This window comes from Ammodytes marinus (genome assembly GCF_949987685.1).
Source record: "Ammodytes marinus genome assembly, chromosome: 7".
NCBI classification, from domain to species: Eukaryota; Metazoa; Chordata; class Actinopteri; order Uranoscopiformes; family Ammodytidae; genus Ammodytes; species Ammodytes marinus.
The window spans coordinates 7,795,284-7,814,590 of NC_137211.1; the positions used below are offsets into that span (position 1 = coordinate 7,795,284).

The 19,307-nt window shown below is 41.1% G+C and overlaps 1 protein-coding gene across 1 annotated transcript; it reads right to left on the reverse strand.

The window, feature by feature from the left end:
- Positions 1-42: 42 nt before the first annotated feature.
- On the reverse strand, positions 43-10,855 carry errfi1b (ERBB receptor feedback inhibitor 1b). Its single transcript, XM_080031220.1, has 4 exons — positions 10,735-10,855; positions 3,442-3,602; positions 2,903-2,982; positions 43-1,820 (listed from the first exon to the last, which is right to left on the reverse strand). The coding sequence occupies exons 2-4, from the start codon at positions 3,486-3,488 to the stop codon at positions 796-798; spliced, it is 1,152 nt and encodes a 383-aa protein (XP_079887346.1). The 5' UTR covers positions 3,489-3,602; positions 10,735-10,855; the 3' UTR covers positions 43-795.
- Between the last annotated feature and the right edge of the window lie 8,452 nt (positions 10,856-19,307).

Consider the following 19,307-nt stretch of genomic DNA (forward strand, 5'->3'; position numbering starts at 1 on the left):
AAGAGGCAGAGTATTTAGCAGGAAGAATGTATCTTGTGTAGTTTTTGGAATTAAAGGATCAGCTTAAGAAAAGCTGCATGAGAAAAGTGCAATTGCACTGAAAAAGGAGCAGAAGTTGAAAGTCTTACCAGATGTGGAGCGTTTGATATCATGTAGTTTCAAACCCTGTCTTGGTTGTGTTGTGTTGTTCTAATATTGGTAACCTTGCTCATTGTTGAATTCACCACAAATCATGTAAGAATGATTCGGAAAAACATTCAATCTATCAATATATTATACCTAAGATCTTAAGCAGCATTGTCATAAAAATATAACACACATTGGGATGAACAGTGTGGTACAATCCCAGCACAAACAGTAATTATGGAATTATTTCCTCTAAGAAATGTAAATTAGCTCAGGTTGTTTTAGTGATACGAGCATATGGCTGTCAGACTTCAAATTAAAATCAATGCGGAATGAGACATTTTCCCTGTGAGAAAACTGCAGTATCTCTGTGAGCCAAACATTTTTTTATAGGAGGTAAATATTCCTCCTTTATAAGTGAAAAATACTGGAATGTTATCACATTCCCCCGGCTGAACTACCGGAGACGTCGCTAAAAATACTGACCTGTAAAAATGTTACGTTAAAAACAGACAAAAACCTCACAGTGTTTGAGTGACTTAAGTGATATTGGAATGCATCAGACACTGACACTAAGATGTTTGACAAGTGAAGGTAGCCTGTAGATGTTTTCACAGGCCACCTAATGATGCCAGTCACAGTTTTGTATGGCATAAAGGAGGGCTTTCTCTATCTGTTCTGCCAGACACTGCTGTTTCCCGTCCTGGCCGGTTCACTCAGGAGTCTTTCTCGCCTGTCTGAGTACAGCGCTCGGTTTGGCGGGAGGAGGATGTAGTGCGTGGCGCTGGCCTGCCTGCCGTCCTTCAAAATTGGGACGATGCAGGGATTAAACTGAGCTGCCGGTGGCGCCCTTTCACTCTGCTCTCTCTGTAATGCCCTACTCACATACTTTGGGTTAGCAGCAAAACTCTGTGTGGCAGGCATCACGCCGTTGATGTAAATAGGAAGGCTTTTGGGGCTCGGGGTACGCGGTGGGCAGGGCGGGACTAAGGGGACCCTCGGAGGGATTCTGGGTGGTTTGTCTTCCTCGCTGGAGCTCACAGTCTTAAAGAGAGCGGGAGGCTTTGGCGGGATGGGGATACGAGGAGGGAGTTGGGGCTTTTCAGCGGGGAAGGTTGTGATGCTACTGCTGCTGTGGAGAGGATGGGAGGCAGCAGGGCTCGGACAGGAAAACCGGAGTCTGGATGATGTGTGTTGGTGTGTATCCCCGACTGCTGCTGCTGACTCCACATGCGAGTGGTGGTGCTCTTCCCTCTGGAGAGCTAGTGCCCACATGTTGGCGCCAAACTCGCCTCCTCTACCGGTTGCTCTGTCCTCTCTGCCCGGCCAAGAGAAAGCCATGGAGCCTATCCCAGCACCACCCGCCCGCGATGAGCCGTCCTGGTAGGCGTAATTCACTTGGCCATAGTCTTTGTTGGAGCTCCTGCAGATGGCCTTGGGGCAGCTCTTGGGCAAAAGGCGCCGTCGGTCGCTGGTGAAGAACTCCACCTCGCTATCGGCCGCCTCATCCGACATGAGCTCCTCAGAGTCGGGCGCAGGAGGCAGAGGTTTAGCTTCTCTCTGGTGGCCTCCAAACACTGTCCGTCTCTGGGAAGAAGGGACCACCTGGTCTCCCTCATGGGGCAACAGTATGTTGTCAAAAGTTAGGCGGTAGGTATCAGGGTAGAACGGAGGCTGGGAGAGGGAGACGTTGCCTGGGAAAAGGGAATAACGATCATGTATTAAACAACTGTCTTCTTGAAATCCTACATTGAACACACAAACAGATACAGCTGCATTGTTATACAAGGCTTTGCTATCACTGTTGTTTCCTTCAGTGCAGAAACAAGTCTCAGAGGAAGAAACATGAAAAACAATTTGCAAATGAGAAAAAAAACTTGAGCAAAGTGGAGGGAAGAAATACCACGTGGAGTGGGTGGCCCAATTTTCTTAGAAAAAAAATAACCTCCTGTTTTCCTGAAGGTATCTTAGAGGAAGCGGGAGTAAAAACATGTTGAAAACAAGCGCTTAACCTATCACCCTCTTCGTCAAACATCAGCCACAACACCCTGATTAACACAGGAATCGTCATTATCTGCAGCGCTGGCCATAATCTTAACTGAGCTTCCCATAACCTTCTCTGTGGAAACATCCAACGTGCCCCAGACTGCCGGAACAGCTGGAGACCAGGGAGCAAAAGCTTCCCCTTTCTGCCTCACCCTGATCAGTCCAGTGATGACAAACTCACATAAAGCCTACAGTCTACATGCTGTTTTATTACTCAAACAGGGTTTTTTGTTGAGATAAGGTGAACTAAAGGATATAGATTTATACCGGCAGTTCTGTATAAATTCACCTTATTGAAAAATGATGACAACATTAAGGAATACATTTAGTGTAGCACATCTTTTTAATAGAACTGTCAAACCTTTGAAGTGTTTCACAACAATCAAATCATAAAATCAAAGATAACTCATATTTGTGTGTACTGTGTGATTTAAACGTGTTTAATTCTATCTCAAGGTTTGGAAATTAATTCTAATTTCTCCCCAAAATTCTGTAATTGTCCATAATAACAGCTTAATTTCAACATCATATAATTCATAATGATTAATAACTAAGATTTTATTCAATTCACAAAGCACTTAAACCATTGCACTTAAACCAGTGTCATATGCATTCTGGTAAATTGAGCTTGTGCTGAACAGTTTTAAATCTGTCATTTTCTTGGTAGTTAAATCATTTTTGTATTAATTCATATCTTTAAAAATACATGTTAAAGATGTAAAAGACTCACAGTTAAATTCCTTGTCCAGTTGCTGTGGTTGAATGTCCATTAGGTTGTGTTCCATGTCAGCACTCAGGCCAAAGCAAACTCTGCAAAGCAAGAGCGGTTGAGAAATCAGTACACGTGTGTAAATCATTCCTGCACATAACCTGTCATGAGTAAGTCATTATAGGTGAAATAACAAGCATGACATATGCTCTATCAGAACATACATCCTGTTCTCCTGTATGCGTTCCCATTATGCCAAAGCATTGCAAGTTGCTCTACTTTTGCTTTTGTACAACATCTAATGTGTGTCTGTGCGTCTTAGAAGAGAAATACCTCCTTGGTTGTTTCCCATTTTTCTTTTCTGTCTTTCCTCATCTAATGTTGAGTCTTAGTATAGATGGTGGCATATTCTAATCTAAGTAAACTGTAAATGTGAATGAGTTAATATTAAGCTATTTAAATGAAAGTAGTGTTCGTATTATCATACCATATAGGCTACTTAAAAAATAATTTTTGGTTTATATGTATTTTATTTTAGTATTTCAGTGGCGTTTGCGTACCTGTTCAGGTCATGCTGTCCCCAGTGTTTATTCTGACTCCCGGCCATGTGATGGCAGAAGTTGTGTTCTTAAAAAAGCAGGAAGGTCTCTTTGGTATCCGTCTAACGCTCCCACAAGTCAGCTCCGTCCAATCCATCACAACCTCATTCTAGTGAAGTCGGCTGTAGGGGGACAAACATCTTTTACTGAGCTGCAGGAAAACATGTGCATTCTCATTTTATTACAGCAGGTGTGTCCGAGTGTGAAGAAAAACAATCACCCACATTTGGCTTTTGCATTATATCACCATTACATCACTGCTCTAATTTGTTCCGGTCACACCTTCATGAGCGTGAAATGCCCATAAACAGGGAATGTAAACAGTGTTCATCTGGAACACAACCACGTCCAGCGCACCCAGCTGCATACATTCATCCAACTAGGCAGGTCAAAGGTCAGGAAAAACAAACACAAACAGTATATAATTTAAAGTTTTAAAATATATATTATTAATACACTGTTATTATTACACACCTATATTGTTCCTGATACTCTGTCTGGACATTTATCTCAGCCTGAAAGGAAACATAGCAGAGTAAATTTAAAGCATTCTGGAAGTATTTTTATATTGTCTTGAAGATTTACTAGGTATAGTAATTTACTATAGTAAATAAGGTCGTACGTTCCTGAAACACTGCAACACTACAACAGTCACAACAAAAGTTCAGTAAATGACTTCAGGCTGTTCCACAGCTGCCATGTGTGTCTCTTTGTGGTTCCAGCTTAAAGGCATTTGTCTGATGGCGCAGCAGGCTATTGCACAACCTCTGGGTCAGATGTGGGAGGGCAGCAGCACTCATCGCCCTCCTTCCTCTCTACGACCATGAAGCCCTGCAGTATCCGCCCTTACAACAGGGGCTAATTGTGCGGCATTCCTGCCATGATGCCTCCATGTTGCTTGATTCAGAACACATGAATTCTGGGTCAGGTGTTTATTTTTTTTTATATTCAAGTGGCCTCCGGCGCTGCTGATGTAGAAAGACGCACTGACTGCTGACAGGTACTGATGGTAGAGAGGAAGTCTACAAGAATACATCACATTTTAAGATATATAGCTAATTAGTCTCAACAGTGACATTAGAAGGATGCTGCTTAGTACCCTTAATCTGTCATGGCAGAGGCAAATGGAATACAATTAATCTTTGAATTGTCCACATTATTGTTCAAAATCAGGAACTGACGGATGCTTCATGCTTCCAGATCTCAAGTTTTTAGAGGCACCTTAATCAACTACTGTAAAAACACATATTTTACAATAAAATGTTGATACTGACCCAAATTACATTTATATTCCTATCTATTGAATTAAACCATGTAGGCCTATAGCAATTAACCTGCAAACCACTAATTAGTAACCCACCTCTTCAACTCCCCCGGAGAGCAAAGCACGGCGTCAGTTTTACTATCACCCTGCAATCTTATCCTTCAAGGTCCTGCTTTGTTTCCTGTCACTAATAGGCCTACAGTCCGTGTGGGAGGCAAACAATGCAGAGCATGCATAATACAACACAAAACCCACCACAAACAAAACAGTGGCCCATGCGTCCATTTGAATATTTATGTCATCCTTAAACCAACCGACTGTGGCGTCATTTCCACCAGTGAGGCTCGGAGATGGAAGACGCTGAACAATTATGAATTCTACCGGCAAGTACTCAGCGTCCATGAATGGAACCACTCTGAGGCATGAATGCGCCTTTTGTGTCGCTTTGGTGCGCAGCAAAGCAAGCCTGATAATACAAGTGAACTCTCCCATGAGGTTAAGACTGAAGATACGCCATGGAGACAAGCAGACATGGCCAAGGTATGAGCCTGTGCCACAAATCCCATGCAGGAATACTGTGCTGGCCATATTGAGAGGACTAGCCAGATAGCTAGAAAACAGTTTGTTTATCTCATGCAGGAGCCTTGATGAGTTGTCCTTGGTTTATTCTCATCTCTTTCTTTCAGCTATTCACTGACTGCACCTTTACAAATTATTTAATTATGGTGCTGGCATTCAGTATGTGCTTTAAATCATCTAATTACAACTTTACAACTCTAGCACTCAAGTGACCCTCACAGCTTCGTAGGCTGGACAGAAATCTTCCCTCCACGTTCGTAGGCCACACGTCTAAAAAATTATATAGTATGTCTTAAAACACCAGTTCTAAACAATGACAATTGCAACAATTAATAATAATAAATTATTATTTCAGAATATGAAAAGTTTTATAGTCTTGCAGCAAGCCAGACCTTTTGCCATAGACAGTCTATACTCTACGTGTAATGTTTTTTAATGGGCAAGATATGTGGCCTATCTTTGAGCGTGTACAAAATCGTATTTTTTAGCCAGCTTTACAGACATGACATCAGTACATTTTATTTTTTGACCAAAATGTTTGTCATCCCTAGTGTCTTATTTAAACTTAGTGATAACAGCGGGCAGGAATTCAGTCTTTTCTTTCACAATGTGGCTTATATGCAGTATATCACAGGTCAGGCAAATATGCACTTAAGAATTTTAAGAACTATATTACATATACATATATATATATATATATATATATATATATATATATATATATATATATATATATATATATATATATATATATATATATATATATATATATATATATATATATATATTATGTATAATTTATGATATGATGTATAATCAAGTTGTATACCTTATTTTTAGCCTAAAGACTATGCCACCATACATATTTTTTTAATAGTACATTATTAAACCTGAATCTGAATCCTTGTATCCGTAGTGACCATGGGACCGATACTGGTGAATCATTAGTGTAAGGGATTGGCTCATTTCATTCATGAACTATACTGTAGTTTACTCAATAGTGGTCATGCAGTCTGTTATGAATATGAATCATTTTCACATCAGATTATTGAACAGCATATTTGCTTAGTGAAGATGATTCAGGAGGTGTGACGGCTGAGGTTATTCTCATTTGTTCACAGTTTAGGTGTGGGTGTGTGGGAGGTTGTAGCACAAAGTCAGTTAGTGAATGCTCTGTAGACTGTTATTTTGACACATTTGTATTAATAATTTGGTAATATTACAATGTCTGTGGTCAAATGTTTCTGTATAAGGCAGAAAATAGCAACACCAGAAAAAGGCGTAATATTTATAAAGTCATATGCAGCATCAAGTGTAATTGCCAGTAGAAAAATTAATTATCTGAATAGGCGGACACGGGAAACATTCCTGAACAATCTATGAATGTAATAGGTAGGCAACAATCTTGTGAACCAGTAGATAAACAGATGGATACTCTGTCAATACCTGTAGATAAAGTACAAGTATATATAATATGCATAGCAAATGTACATAGGCCTACAGAACAACTATTCTTTAAAACAAAATTGTTGCCATGTTAATGTACAACTGTAGTTCTAACTTGTTTATAGGCCTATTCAAATGTTTTAACTACAAGTCCCTTGTTTCTATTTAATTTAAGTTATTTTGAACTTGTTTGAATAGGCTATATTAGGCCTATATATATTAGTGCAGCTGGTAACCAGAACGATCGTGCATTTTGTGATAAAAGCATGAAATTTGGTACACTTATAGCCAAAGGCATTCTCAAAAGATTTGGATATGGAGCCACCATGAATTTTCAAAATGGCGCCCATGGCAGCCATCTTTCAAAATGGCTGTCAGTAACAACTGTTCGCTTATGAATGATGGATATAATATGATGTTTCAGACTTATTTACCATACATAGTACTTGGTAAATGTCTTTTGGATAATCTAAATGTGTCATTAAATATTCAAGATGGCTGACATCTTCAAGATTGCAGCCATCACTTTTATGACTGTCTGATATGGGTGATCTCGGTGTCAAACCAGTATTATTTTTTATTTCCTTTTCTTTGTATTGTGCGATCCTTGCGAGAGGCATCTTTCTCCATGTACCTTGATGCATTAACAGAACTAGCCAAGTGGTTTCATGCAATGGATCACACCCATTATGCAAGATGGATTCCAGTTCACCTGAGAGACATGGCTGAACTACCAAGGACACACCCTAACGTAGCTCAGGCATTCAAGGCAGGCAAATTCACTGTCCAGAAGACCAAAAATGTGTTCTCCTCTATGGCCATTGACCAGGCCCATGAGCAGATGAATGCTTGCATTAAAGGAGATTGTGGTGCTGTGGGCCTTACTGACAACCCATCTGCACTATTGCGATGGATGGTAGCAGGACCAGAAGTTGCACGATCCATACAGGAGTTTGAGATTGATTCCAAGAAATCAGATAACACACGTCACCATGACCAAACAACAAGTGTCCAGGTCTCATTCATCAAAGATGTACAATATTTGGTCAGTGCAATGGAACACTTTGGAAATCCATTTGAAGAGGAAAGCAAGGACCTGATTGTTCTCCACTCAAAGGAACTTGCTGGACCTTCAGCTGCTGAGGTAGTCAGAAAGGTGAAGCAGATAGGAGAGCACCAATTTGAAGCTTTCACCAAAGAGCGCCTTGTTGAGAGAACAAAGACAGTGGACAACACCATACCAAGAAATAAGCTTCTGGTGTTTGGTACTTCAACCGTGAGGAGAGTATCAAAACCGAAACAGAAAATGGTCTCTCTCAAACAGGACATGGAGCTCTTTTCAAGGTTATTCATTGCTTGCCAGACCCGAGATGGAAACCTAGAGGAGTTCTTTCGACACGAGAACCAACCATGTCCACCAGCGCTTTCTGATGGGGGAGGTCTCCGACTGGGAGTGAAGAGTGATCTGCTTCCATGCCTGGAACAAGTTCACAGTGCATACTCTGACAGTCCAAAGGTTACCTGCACCATTGTAGATGGGGCAGCCATCATCCAGATGCTGAAACCAAGTTCAGTAAAAACCTTCAATGACTATGCCCATGTGATCTTCATTCCATATCTGACCAGAAAGTTTGAAACTGTGTCCAGGCTTGATCTGGTGTGGGACCGCTACTTGTCTGACTCTCTGAAAGCTGCTACAAGAGCAAAGCGTGGCACTGGAATTCAGAGACGTGTGGTAGGTGATGCAGCCATTCCCAGGAACTGGCAAAACTTTCTTAGAGTTGACAGCAATAAGACTGAGTTGTTTGCCTTTCTCTCGGAGGCTCTGCTCAGATGGTTTGTGCAGGAGGATAAACAGCTTGTCATCACAAGTGACATGGAAGTCCTTAGCAAGCCACCTCTCCCAGATAGGACATCGATTGCTCCTTGCACACATGAGGAAGCGGATAGTCGCATGTTATTGCACGTAGCCCATGCAGCAAGAAACGGCCACCACAAAATTATGATTCAAACAGTTGATACTGATGTTGTGGTGCTGGCTGTGGCAGTGGCTCAGACTCTACAACCAGAGGATGAGCTTTGGTTGGCTTTCGGTACTGGTAAGAATTTTCGATATTTGGCAGCCCATGAAATTGCAGCAGGGCTCGGGCCCGAGAAAGCATGTGCACTACCAGTGTTCCATGCATTGACGGGTTGTGACACTGTGTCAAGCTTTGTTGGCCATGGGAAAAAGACTGCATGGGCTGTATGGTCTGTGCTTCCAGAACTTACACATGCCCTGTTGAAAGTATCTTCAGCCCCAGATGACATACTACAGGAGGTAATGGCCACAATTGAGAGGTTTGTTATCTTAGTCTATGACCGAACCAGCACATGTACAGAAATCAATACGGCAAGGAGGAAGTTATTTGCAAAGAGGCACAATGTGCAAACAATCCCCCCTACCAAGGCTGTCCTAGAAGAGCATGTTAAGAGAGCTGTATACCAAGGAGGGCACGTGTGGGGTACAGTCCTGGTGTCAACACCAGAACTACCTTCACCGTGCGAATGGGGCTGGTCAAAGTCACCTGAGGGGGACTATGAACCCTTCTGGACATGCCTACCAGATGCAGGCCAGTCAAGTTATGAACTTGTCTCATGCAAATGCAAGAAGGGTTGTGTTGGGCAGTGTAAGTGCAAAAAATCCCACTTACAGTGCACAGCCCTTTGTGTCTGTGAAGGCGAGTGTGACTAGTCTTCCCTGTGATAGACCCTAGGTTTCCCTTGCTTAACATGAGTATTTTGAGATAGAAAGAAGATTCTTAGAAATTCCAAAGTTCCCAATTCAAATTCTGCATCAAGATAAATGTATAATTAAACATAGAGATCATCCATATCTAACCAGTTGGCGGCCATTTTGAATTTTCAATGAAAATGTTCCACTATCCAAAATACATTTACCAAGTAGTATGAATGGTAAATAAGTCTGAAATATCATATTAAATCCATCATTCATAAGAAAACAGTTGTTGCTGGCGGACATTTTGAAAAATGGCTGCCATGGGCGCCATGTTGAAAATTCATGATGGCTCCACATCCAAATCTTTTGAGAATGCCTTTGGCTATAAGTGTACCAAATTTCATGCTTTTATCACAAAATGCACAATTCCTTTATATTTTGGAACTAACCTCTTGTACTATATAGCCTATTCATATAACACAATTATTTTATGTGTATACTTTTTGTCTTTTTTTATTTTACACCTCCTGCTAAGCGTCTGATTACCATGCCAATATAGAGACCCTTCAAATAGGATAGATAGATAGATAGATAGATAGATAGATAGATAGATAGATAGATAGATAGATAGATAGATAGATAGATAGATAGATAGATAGGAATATGGAATTATTATATATGCTACAATCTATTTTTTCATATTAAATTGGGCGAAACTCCACACATCAACAAAATAATTTCATATTACCTAAATAATTTATATAGGGTAAACTGTCCTGACAATGGCTCTTCGGTGCCCACTAGCGGCTGAACGGGATGGGCCAAGCAGTCAGGACTCACCCATCCTGCCTCGATGGGACTTCACTTGGCGTAGCCTACGTCGCAGGACCGTGCAGCGGATCGGGATAACAGCATGCCCCGCTGCTTAAGGACAAATAACCCGATAGAGGAGCTAAACCAGTCCACATATAGTTTAACTAAAGGGTCTTTTTTTTAAAGAACAGACAAAGTTGGCTATAATTGTAGACCAACGGCCACGTCTCGCGATTCCTTTTTACATTAAACATTATGTTTAACGCGAGGAAGACCCTACAATCCAGTTTATCTCTATCCTATATAGGCTTCATAATCAGGCTCCCCCAGTTCACATCACGCCGCCCCTGGTCGCTCAGTTGAAGATGATTTAAAGCCCAGTTTTCGTCCATTAACGTAGGCATTTCCATGGTTAAATGGAAGGAAATCTTACCGTAAAAAGTTTGAAGGCTACTTGTCCATCACGTAGGCTATGGCCGTGGCAGGTTGAACCGTTCCTGTCCAACGTGAAATAATCCTTTCTGTGCGGTGTAGCCAACGAGTCAGTGTCCCAGTCAAATTTGAACCATGTGCAACATCCCTCCTCTGTCAACAACACTGGGAGGGGAAACTCATATGGCCCAGTCAGTGACGCGGTTTTCCCATGGGCTTTCCACATCTCCTTATAAATGCATTCAGCACCGCGAGCACGTTACTGTAACTCCACCCAGGTCCGTTTTAAAGGGAAAATATTCCCCCCAAAAATAAAAACCATTAGGGAGAAAAAAAAAAGACTAAAAGTAGCCCATGGCTTGTAAACTATCAGTGGTGGAAAATAACCACATTTTCAGTATTCATACTTGCCACTTAATTTGACTATGTTTTCACTCTGGATAACTATGGGCCTAGCCATTTTACAAGTTGTACAAACACAGTACCAGATAGTCTCAAAATATGATGCATAGTTTAATTTGATTTACTACAGTTTGAAACTGAACTTTTTTTGACCAGCCATAACATTATAAAGCTTCTTTCCCATCAGCAATGAAAACAAAATAACATGCTCCTTTATAAGGATAATAAAGCTACTTTTGATTCTAAAGTATAATTTTTGTGCTTTTACTATCATCAGTGGAGTATAGAAAGAATCTGAATACTTGCAATTTCCAGTTAAAAATATGGGTCAAATAAGCCTATACTCACACAGAAGCTCTCTTCAGGTGCAGCTGTAATCCATAAAATGCGTGTCCTCCTGCCAGTGGACAAGAACATCTGTGAGAATCAATGATAGACATGTGACTATTCAAGGCTTACTCTTGCTATTATTGAGCACTCCTAACATTCCATTTATTGCGCAATCATTTATGTCAATTTCCATGAATCGGAAAATTCATATTTTCATTTTTGTCAAACAATGTTTTGCCTAAACTCAGTAGGCAAAAAAGCAACAATGCCCAGAGACCTCCAGGAATTAGAATTAGATGATCCGCCTTGTGTAATGACTTTATGGGAAATTGCCCTTCATAAGGCAGTAAACAATTTTTGTCTGACCTGTGTGGGAGCCAGGGAGTGTGTGGGTGGCTTTTGGCGAGAGTACAATGTACGACCGATAGAGAAGAACAAGTAAAAGATTGGCAGCCCAGTCGGCGTGGACTTATTTTGAAACCTGCATGTCCGATAGGAGTTGACTGTCTGTGTTTGTCTTCACCCACGCCGAGAAAGGCAGCAGGACAATACAGAAGGCCATTTACCAGAAAATAACGGGGGAAGTGAGTGCAGGCCATTCTTGTTTTTAACCAGTCCAGACCACACTAGGGCTAGTCTTTCTCCAGTCTGCCAAAACCATCTTTAGACTGTGGTAAAATTCAAAATAAGTCCTCTGGCAAAGAGACACATTAAAGATTACAAAGTGCTGAATGAAATTAACCAACTCGTAAATGTGTAAGAGAAGAGCCACACATAACCCCTGTGACCTCCCCTCCTTCTTTCCTATTGTTCATCTGTTGTAATAAACTCATCTACTACAGTCATATATGGATTAAGGAGTGCCTTATACCTATACACTGTAAATCATAAACCCACAAAATAAATACACCACAATGTAATTTGCTTCTATTGCGCAATCGTCGGCTGACCCTCTTCTACCAACGTAGTTTGTTTGCTTAAAGGAATACTCATACGTTTGATCAACTTCCTGTTGTGCAATGGAACGTTTGGTATGACATGTGATCCTAGTGGGAGATAAAGTGGTGAAACTTCTGTCGGTTGTCGTGCTGCACTAAACCAATTAAGATTTCAACAGTAATAACGGTGCTGCTAGTGCTCACATACTCCCAATCACTTTACAAGTCTTAGTCTAGTCTTTTTTTTTGTATAGATGTGACAAAGCACCATCCAAATTTCAAATGATCACGTCCCTGCCGCTCAGCTGTTGCTCCGCGGCCCTCCCTGGGTGCTTGAGGCGACCCAGGACGCTCAAAGCTGTGGGGGTTGTTGTCGGGGTGGGCCAGTCTCCCACAGCGGAGGTCAAGTCATTTCCTGCTCTGAGAGACCTCCGTCCCTCACAGCTGTCAGTGCAGTCAGAAGCCTGCACCTCCCACATCTGTAACCCCCACTCTTGTCCTTCATTCAAAGATGGGATTGATTGCTCGGAAGGAACTCCCTCATGTTGCTGCAAAATAAAAAATTGGCCCATTCAAAGCTGGGCTCAAATCAAGGCCTTCTGTTCAGGATCTTTTTATGAGCTCAATTCGATTAAAGACAACTTCAAGGTCAAAGCATTCTCTCACCAACACTCATTTAACAACGTCTCAAGCTGGAATGGGAAATGGAGTAAGTAGGTGTTAACATACGCGTTCTATGGTAAATGCATTTGTGTAGGTTGATGTGCTGACATGGTGACACAGGGAATTCTCTTATAGAGGAACCAGCTGTGTACAAACATGTAATAGTAATTAGAGCCCCGTTACAGACTGCAGACGGACAAGACTGCTGCTGTTTTCAAAGACACGGTCAACTTGTCTTGTGTTTGAGTTTCACATTCCTTTAAATCGCAATGCTTTAGTCCCAGGGCATCAATGTTGGTGGTTGTAACAAACTAAAAGCTATGTTAATTAGATTTCAAAATAGGTGATTACGTAAAAATGCCTCAGCTACATCTGCCACATATGTGAGGAGTTAAAATTCCTATCCCTTTAATCAAGAGTTTTCAAATGGATGAGTAAACTCTGTAGTAAGGCACCGCAGCTGTGAAGTTTCGGTAATTGTGAAAAGCAAGAGAAAATGTTTTATTAGTTCAAAAGGTCTACATTATCGTATGTGTTTTTTACCACCCACTACTCATTCAGCCTGACATAGAACAGTCATGTTTAACAGTTTTATTTCAAATCACAGTGCTGGACAAAAAGGGGGAAAAAAACGTTATCGCCGCTTTCTGCAGAGTTACATGTGATTCGAAAAACACACCCTTTGCGTAATCTTTTCTAATTTCATGGATTTGCGGTTGGGTCCGACAATTTGTAGGCGTCGGACAGAAATCAGGCTCCTCAAATGTCTGAGTGGGCTTAGCACCACGACCTCTGACCTCGTCCCGTGAGGAGACAGCTCAGTTATCAAAGACCCAACAGCCACTGGGAGGAAGAGGAAGACGGGCTGAAGAATGATGTCTGTGCTGCCTCTTTGATTGGTAGGTAGCCCAGGAACTGCACTGAGGGCCAAAAGAAAACACACTCTGTGAAATCTATCGAGGCTATTTTTTTTCTTTTCATTTTTTATTTTACTATTACACTAATAGGATTTCCGACTGCTAATGTGTCCTGTGAGTGAAACGTCGCTTCCGTAGTAAAATATGGATCAGAGGTTGAAAACACACTTACGATACAACTTTACAAATGCACAACTGTATGTGTATTGGGGCTATAGCTGTAAAAAGACAAGTGACTTTTTTTTCCCAGGGTACCCAACAGAGAAAAACAAAGCAGAGTCAGCGTGTAAAGAAGTGAATTGAGGAAGTGGCAAGGATTAAAGTGATTTAAACCCTGTGACATCTGATTTCAGGGTGACAGCTTCAATGAACGTCATGGACCGCGAGCATGAAAAGAGCAATTCTTTGCCAAGGATGCAGCCACTGGAGGCCCTGGGCAGCTTTCTTACCCCTGAATCATGTGGGCAGAGCAAGGGTCTGCGGGCCAAGCAGGAGGCCTTCCGCAGCCCTGTGTGAAGTCCCATCTCCAATTCATTAAGAGTTTCAGCTGAAACAATGAATGACAAAGAAGGGAGGAAATAAGACTTCAGAGAAACTGTATATGGCCAGTGTATTTTGACTATTTTACTCAGTAGTGGCATATCTCTGCATATAAATCACCTTATCAGAGTAAAAATGGTTATTCGTTGGCACTGACGCGAGACTGCTCATCAGGACGTGGGTGGACATACTGACTGTTTATCAGTTAGGGTAGATGGGACGAGACAGGGAGAGACACTGTCAATATTTGCTCGTCTTCTCGGTGTTCACAACATGTTCTGAGGTCAAAGTCTTTTTGAATGTGTGTGTGTGTGTGTGTGTGTGTGTGTGTGTGTGTGTGTGTGTGTGTGTGTGTGAGTGCGTGCGTGTGTCTGCTTATGACGAGGCTATATGTGTTTGCGCGCTGCCTTTTTTGCACGCTTTGATCTGTCTTAGTCTCTGTTTCCCCACCACATAGCTTAGAGTCCAGAGGCATGACAAAGACAAAACTTCATCTATTTTTTGCTGGCTTTATCTCTCATCTCAACCCCTCCACCCTGCTCCCTTTTCTTTCTCTCACCTTACTTACCCCTCGCTCCATCATTTCCTGTTGAGTCACTGACAGACTGCATCATGTTTTACAGTTTACTGCTCTCCCCTCCTTGCTCTCCTCCTCCACTTCCTCGTTTAACATATGCCCGGCTTCTTGCTTTCGGGAGAAAAAGTGCAGTGTGGCATCATAACAGCAGTCAGAAATGGTCTGTGAAAAGTCGAAGCAGACGTAGGAGTCTCTTCCTGGCAAACACGACTGAATCCTGCAGAAAAATGACTCGGGGGGGGGGGGGGATCATACGGATTATTAACCTGGCAGAGAAATCACTGTATCGCTCGTCGTTGCATGTCATCAGTGTATATCATTATTGAAAAAAAAAAGAGCTCAAAGCGAAAAAGTTTAATGACAGACACGATGAGATAAAACAAAATCAAAAACACACACAAAAAATAGATCTTGGCCTAATCTTTTCAATAATATGGAGCTCTGGGTTAAATTACCTTCTTGGAAAATGTTTCTTTATTGCTATTGGCTATTTGCAGAAATGTCCTCGGAAAGTGGGAGGAAGTGATGCTGCGGTGAGGTAAGGCCTCGCATGAAACGTAGGCAGTGCGTGCCTGTGTGTGAGGGAGGGTTGAGGGCAGGGCTCTGAGAAACGAAAGGGCTCTGTGGTGGTTTGGTTGAGTCATTCAAAAATACAGCGGCTGACTCAGTTTGCAAACTTGTCTCCAGCAGCACGTCGCCAGAAGTTATCTGTGTGTGTGTGTGTGTGTGTGTGTGTGTGTGTGTGTGTGTGTGTGTGTGTGTGTGTGTGTGTGTGTCTAACCTGTTCATGAGAGGAACAATCCTCTTCATAAAGACAAGATACGGGAACTCCTCCAGGTTTATCTTTATTACTCTGAGAAAGACAGATAGAGAGCTAGGTTAACATTATTAATTCAGCTTCCATTCCGTCAGAAACAATATGGCTTGTGGTTTGTTCAGAAAAAAAACACAAATTACACCAAATGGAAAAGGAGCTTAGCCCAAAGGAGTGCCTGTTCACACCACGGCTGTAATCCCATCCTGGCAACAGGTCAAAGTTTTTCTGTGATTCAATCTTTTCGTCATTCCTTCAGTTTTTCTCTCTACACACCCTACTTGCCCTACAGTAGCCTTGAAATTGTGTCAGTCCAACACAACGTAACTCATGGGAGTAATGGACTCCGGGACACACTCCAGAATTAGTCATCCTAGATGTGTTGCAAGGTCCAGGAATGGTGTGCTGTTGACATAATTGTATTCAGAGGGTAATTAAGAAGGACACCTCCCTCCATGACGGATCCTAGAGCTGCTTTACCTTCAGGGTAATGCAATGTGAGTCATACTGCAATTAACGAATACAGTTTACATCTATTACCTGTTTGGCTTGACTTGGGCGGCCTAAGTAAAAACAGGTAGCCTATAGGCCTTAGGCTACTGTATAAACTGTATTCCTTTAGGCCTATTTATACAATAAAAATGTTTGTTGATAGTTGAAAAATAAAAATAAAACAGGATCATGGCAAACAACGAGCAGTGGTTTCTTGTGGAAAGATACCTGCAGGCATCGTCTGCTTGAGCAAGTTTAGACCTGAAATTCAGTCCAGTTAAATCCCCAAATAAAAATAATTTTACGTTTTCCAGCAGGCTATTGTTTTCTCTAAACATTATGAGTGTTTGCCTTTTGTCTTTTTAATTGCTTTCAGTAAACATCTTACATGGCCAACTTTAGTATGACAGTCATGAGCACAGTCACCTGCTGGTTGACACATTCATGTTCAGCAGAGCAAAACGGTGGCTTATTATTCAATATAGGCCTACTATTTATTTGTGATTCATTTATTTTGTGTATGTAAATGAGCTAACTGCTAACGTCTCACAACATTCCACGGGTAACGGTTACTTCAACGCTAACCCCAACATAAACGGTAAAGCAAGTCAACAAATACGGGAAATAAGCACGTTTTGAACGGGTATGGCTAATGCTAACGCTAATGAGCCGAGCTAATGCTAGTTTGACATTGATAACCATTTTAGTATATCATTCATTTAGCCAATGCATAATAATTTATTAGTGGCCAACCAAGGCTACTTTACGTTAGTTAAAGCCAGCTAGGCTAGTTTAGTTGTACATTTTACGTTGAAAAGTTGAAAAGCTTTACCCTTATTTTACTCTTCAGACTCTCAGTCCATACTTCAACATGAATCGACGATTATCTTCCGCCAGAAGTAACATACACTTCGATTTCTGTAAGTTGCTACTCATAAAGCAGGCCGTAAACAAAAATCAGCAGGCTAGCTTAACTTCATAGATTTGATTCACAATGACTATACTACACTATTCTGTGTCCCAAATACATTTCCTAATTGATTAAACGTTAGCTATGAAATCTGAAATAGTAAAATTATGTTTTTTTTGTAGCTGAAACAGACCTGATCAAACTGGAGCAGCAGTACCGAAGATCAGAGGAGACCAAGCGGGCATATGTTGAGAAAACCAAAGCCCTTATCTCCAGGGACACGTAAGTTGCTTCTTATTTAGCCTACCAATCTTTTTCAGCTCCAACGACATTTCTACAGAGATATGGTTTTGAGTTCAATATACATACATTGACTACGAGATTTCTATATTTAAATTATTATTGAAAACATATTTATTCATGTAGGCCTATACCGCAGTACAACTACAGTGGTTTGTGCATATTTAGGAGAAGAACAGGGTGATTGAAGACGAAGACAGGCCTACGTCTTTCAGCAAAATATGCCAGTCTGGGATGTCTTCCAAATTCTGAGTACTAAGTAGAAAATAACTGCTAATACTAAATATAATTAAATGTATGTGGCCTAACTATAGAGTGTATATGTTACACTGTATGTGTTATCCAAGGCTATGTCTAAAGCTTAATTTGTTCCAGGAAATCCTTTGTAAGTTTTACATGTTTAGTTCAAAATTTGTTTGTTTTTTATCTGCATGATCAGACGGGAGATCCAGAGACTCCAAGATGAGCGTGAAAAGCTTCTACGCAGTGTCAGATTCTCTAGTAATTCCTCTTCCAGTTGGACTGATGCTAGCCTGGTTCAAGACCTTGGTGCCATGTTGGCCTGTGGAGACAGAATAGAGGAGGAGCTGGAAGCAGAGAGGGGTCAAGTGGCATCTTTGAAAGATCAGGTGAAGTCAGTTTTGTCGTGGATCATTGACAGGATGCCACACGGTGAATTCTTCGTAATTTTCTTACCCCAGTTGACCCCGTTTGTTGGCTTTGTTTTCAGATTTCGGAATGGGAGTTGAAGTTTGCAGGACTGAAGACTGGTGGGGGAAATACACAGGGGAAATGTGATACCCTCAGTTTGCTAAAAAACACCAGCGTAATAGAAAACAAACTGTTCAGGGTTAGTGTTAAACAGAGAATGCACTTCCTCAAACATACATTTAAAACAGATTCAGTTTGTCTGCTGGCGCTTGTCATTATTATTATTTTTGTATGTTTCTATTTTAGGGTTGGACATGCTTCAATGAGATGATGATCAGGAATGGAGAGTTGAGAGAGGAGTTGAAGACGTTGCAGTTGGAGAAGAAACAGTTCCTTAATGTTCAGTCTCGACTGGAAAAGGTAGGTTCCCCTAACAGCAGTAAGTTCTTACATTTGCAATACAAAGAAAGAGGTGCAATGCCTAGAGAAAGTTGGCTTCTGACAGTGGAGATGTGGTGATGTGGGATTTTGAGACTATGGACAGTTATGTCTGTGTTATCTCATCCAGGAGCTGCAATCACTTCGCAGGGATACTTCTAACCTGATGACTAAATGCACTGAAGCCTTCAATGTCAGGTAATCCATCTTGCAGCACTCTAAATCTAGCTCCACATTTCCTGTGACACATTGTGAGCAATTATTATTTATATAGGGTGCATATTGTGTACATGCAAGAAGTTGGATTTATTTTGACAATGGAAATAGTGCTTACAAAACTTACAGTTTAAATAGCTGAGCATGCTAGCTGAGCCTGATTATCAACCTTCCTTAATTATCTAGATAAATATATAATGGATGACATTGTAACGTGTCTTGCTAACAAACAATACATGCACAACAGTAGTTTACAAAAGTCATACAGCTGAGGCACATTTGCATGTTTTTGATGTTTAAAAAAATAAAATATATATATATATATTTTTTTTTACAAAGCTAACAACTGAAGATGAAGTTCATCCACTTTGTAAATTGTCCAATTT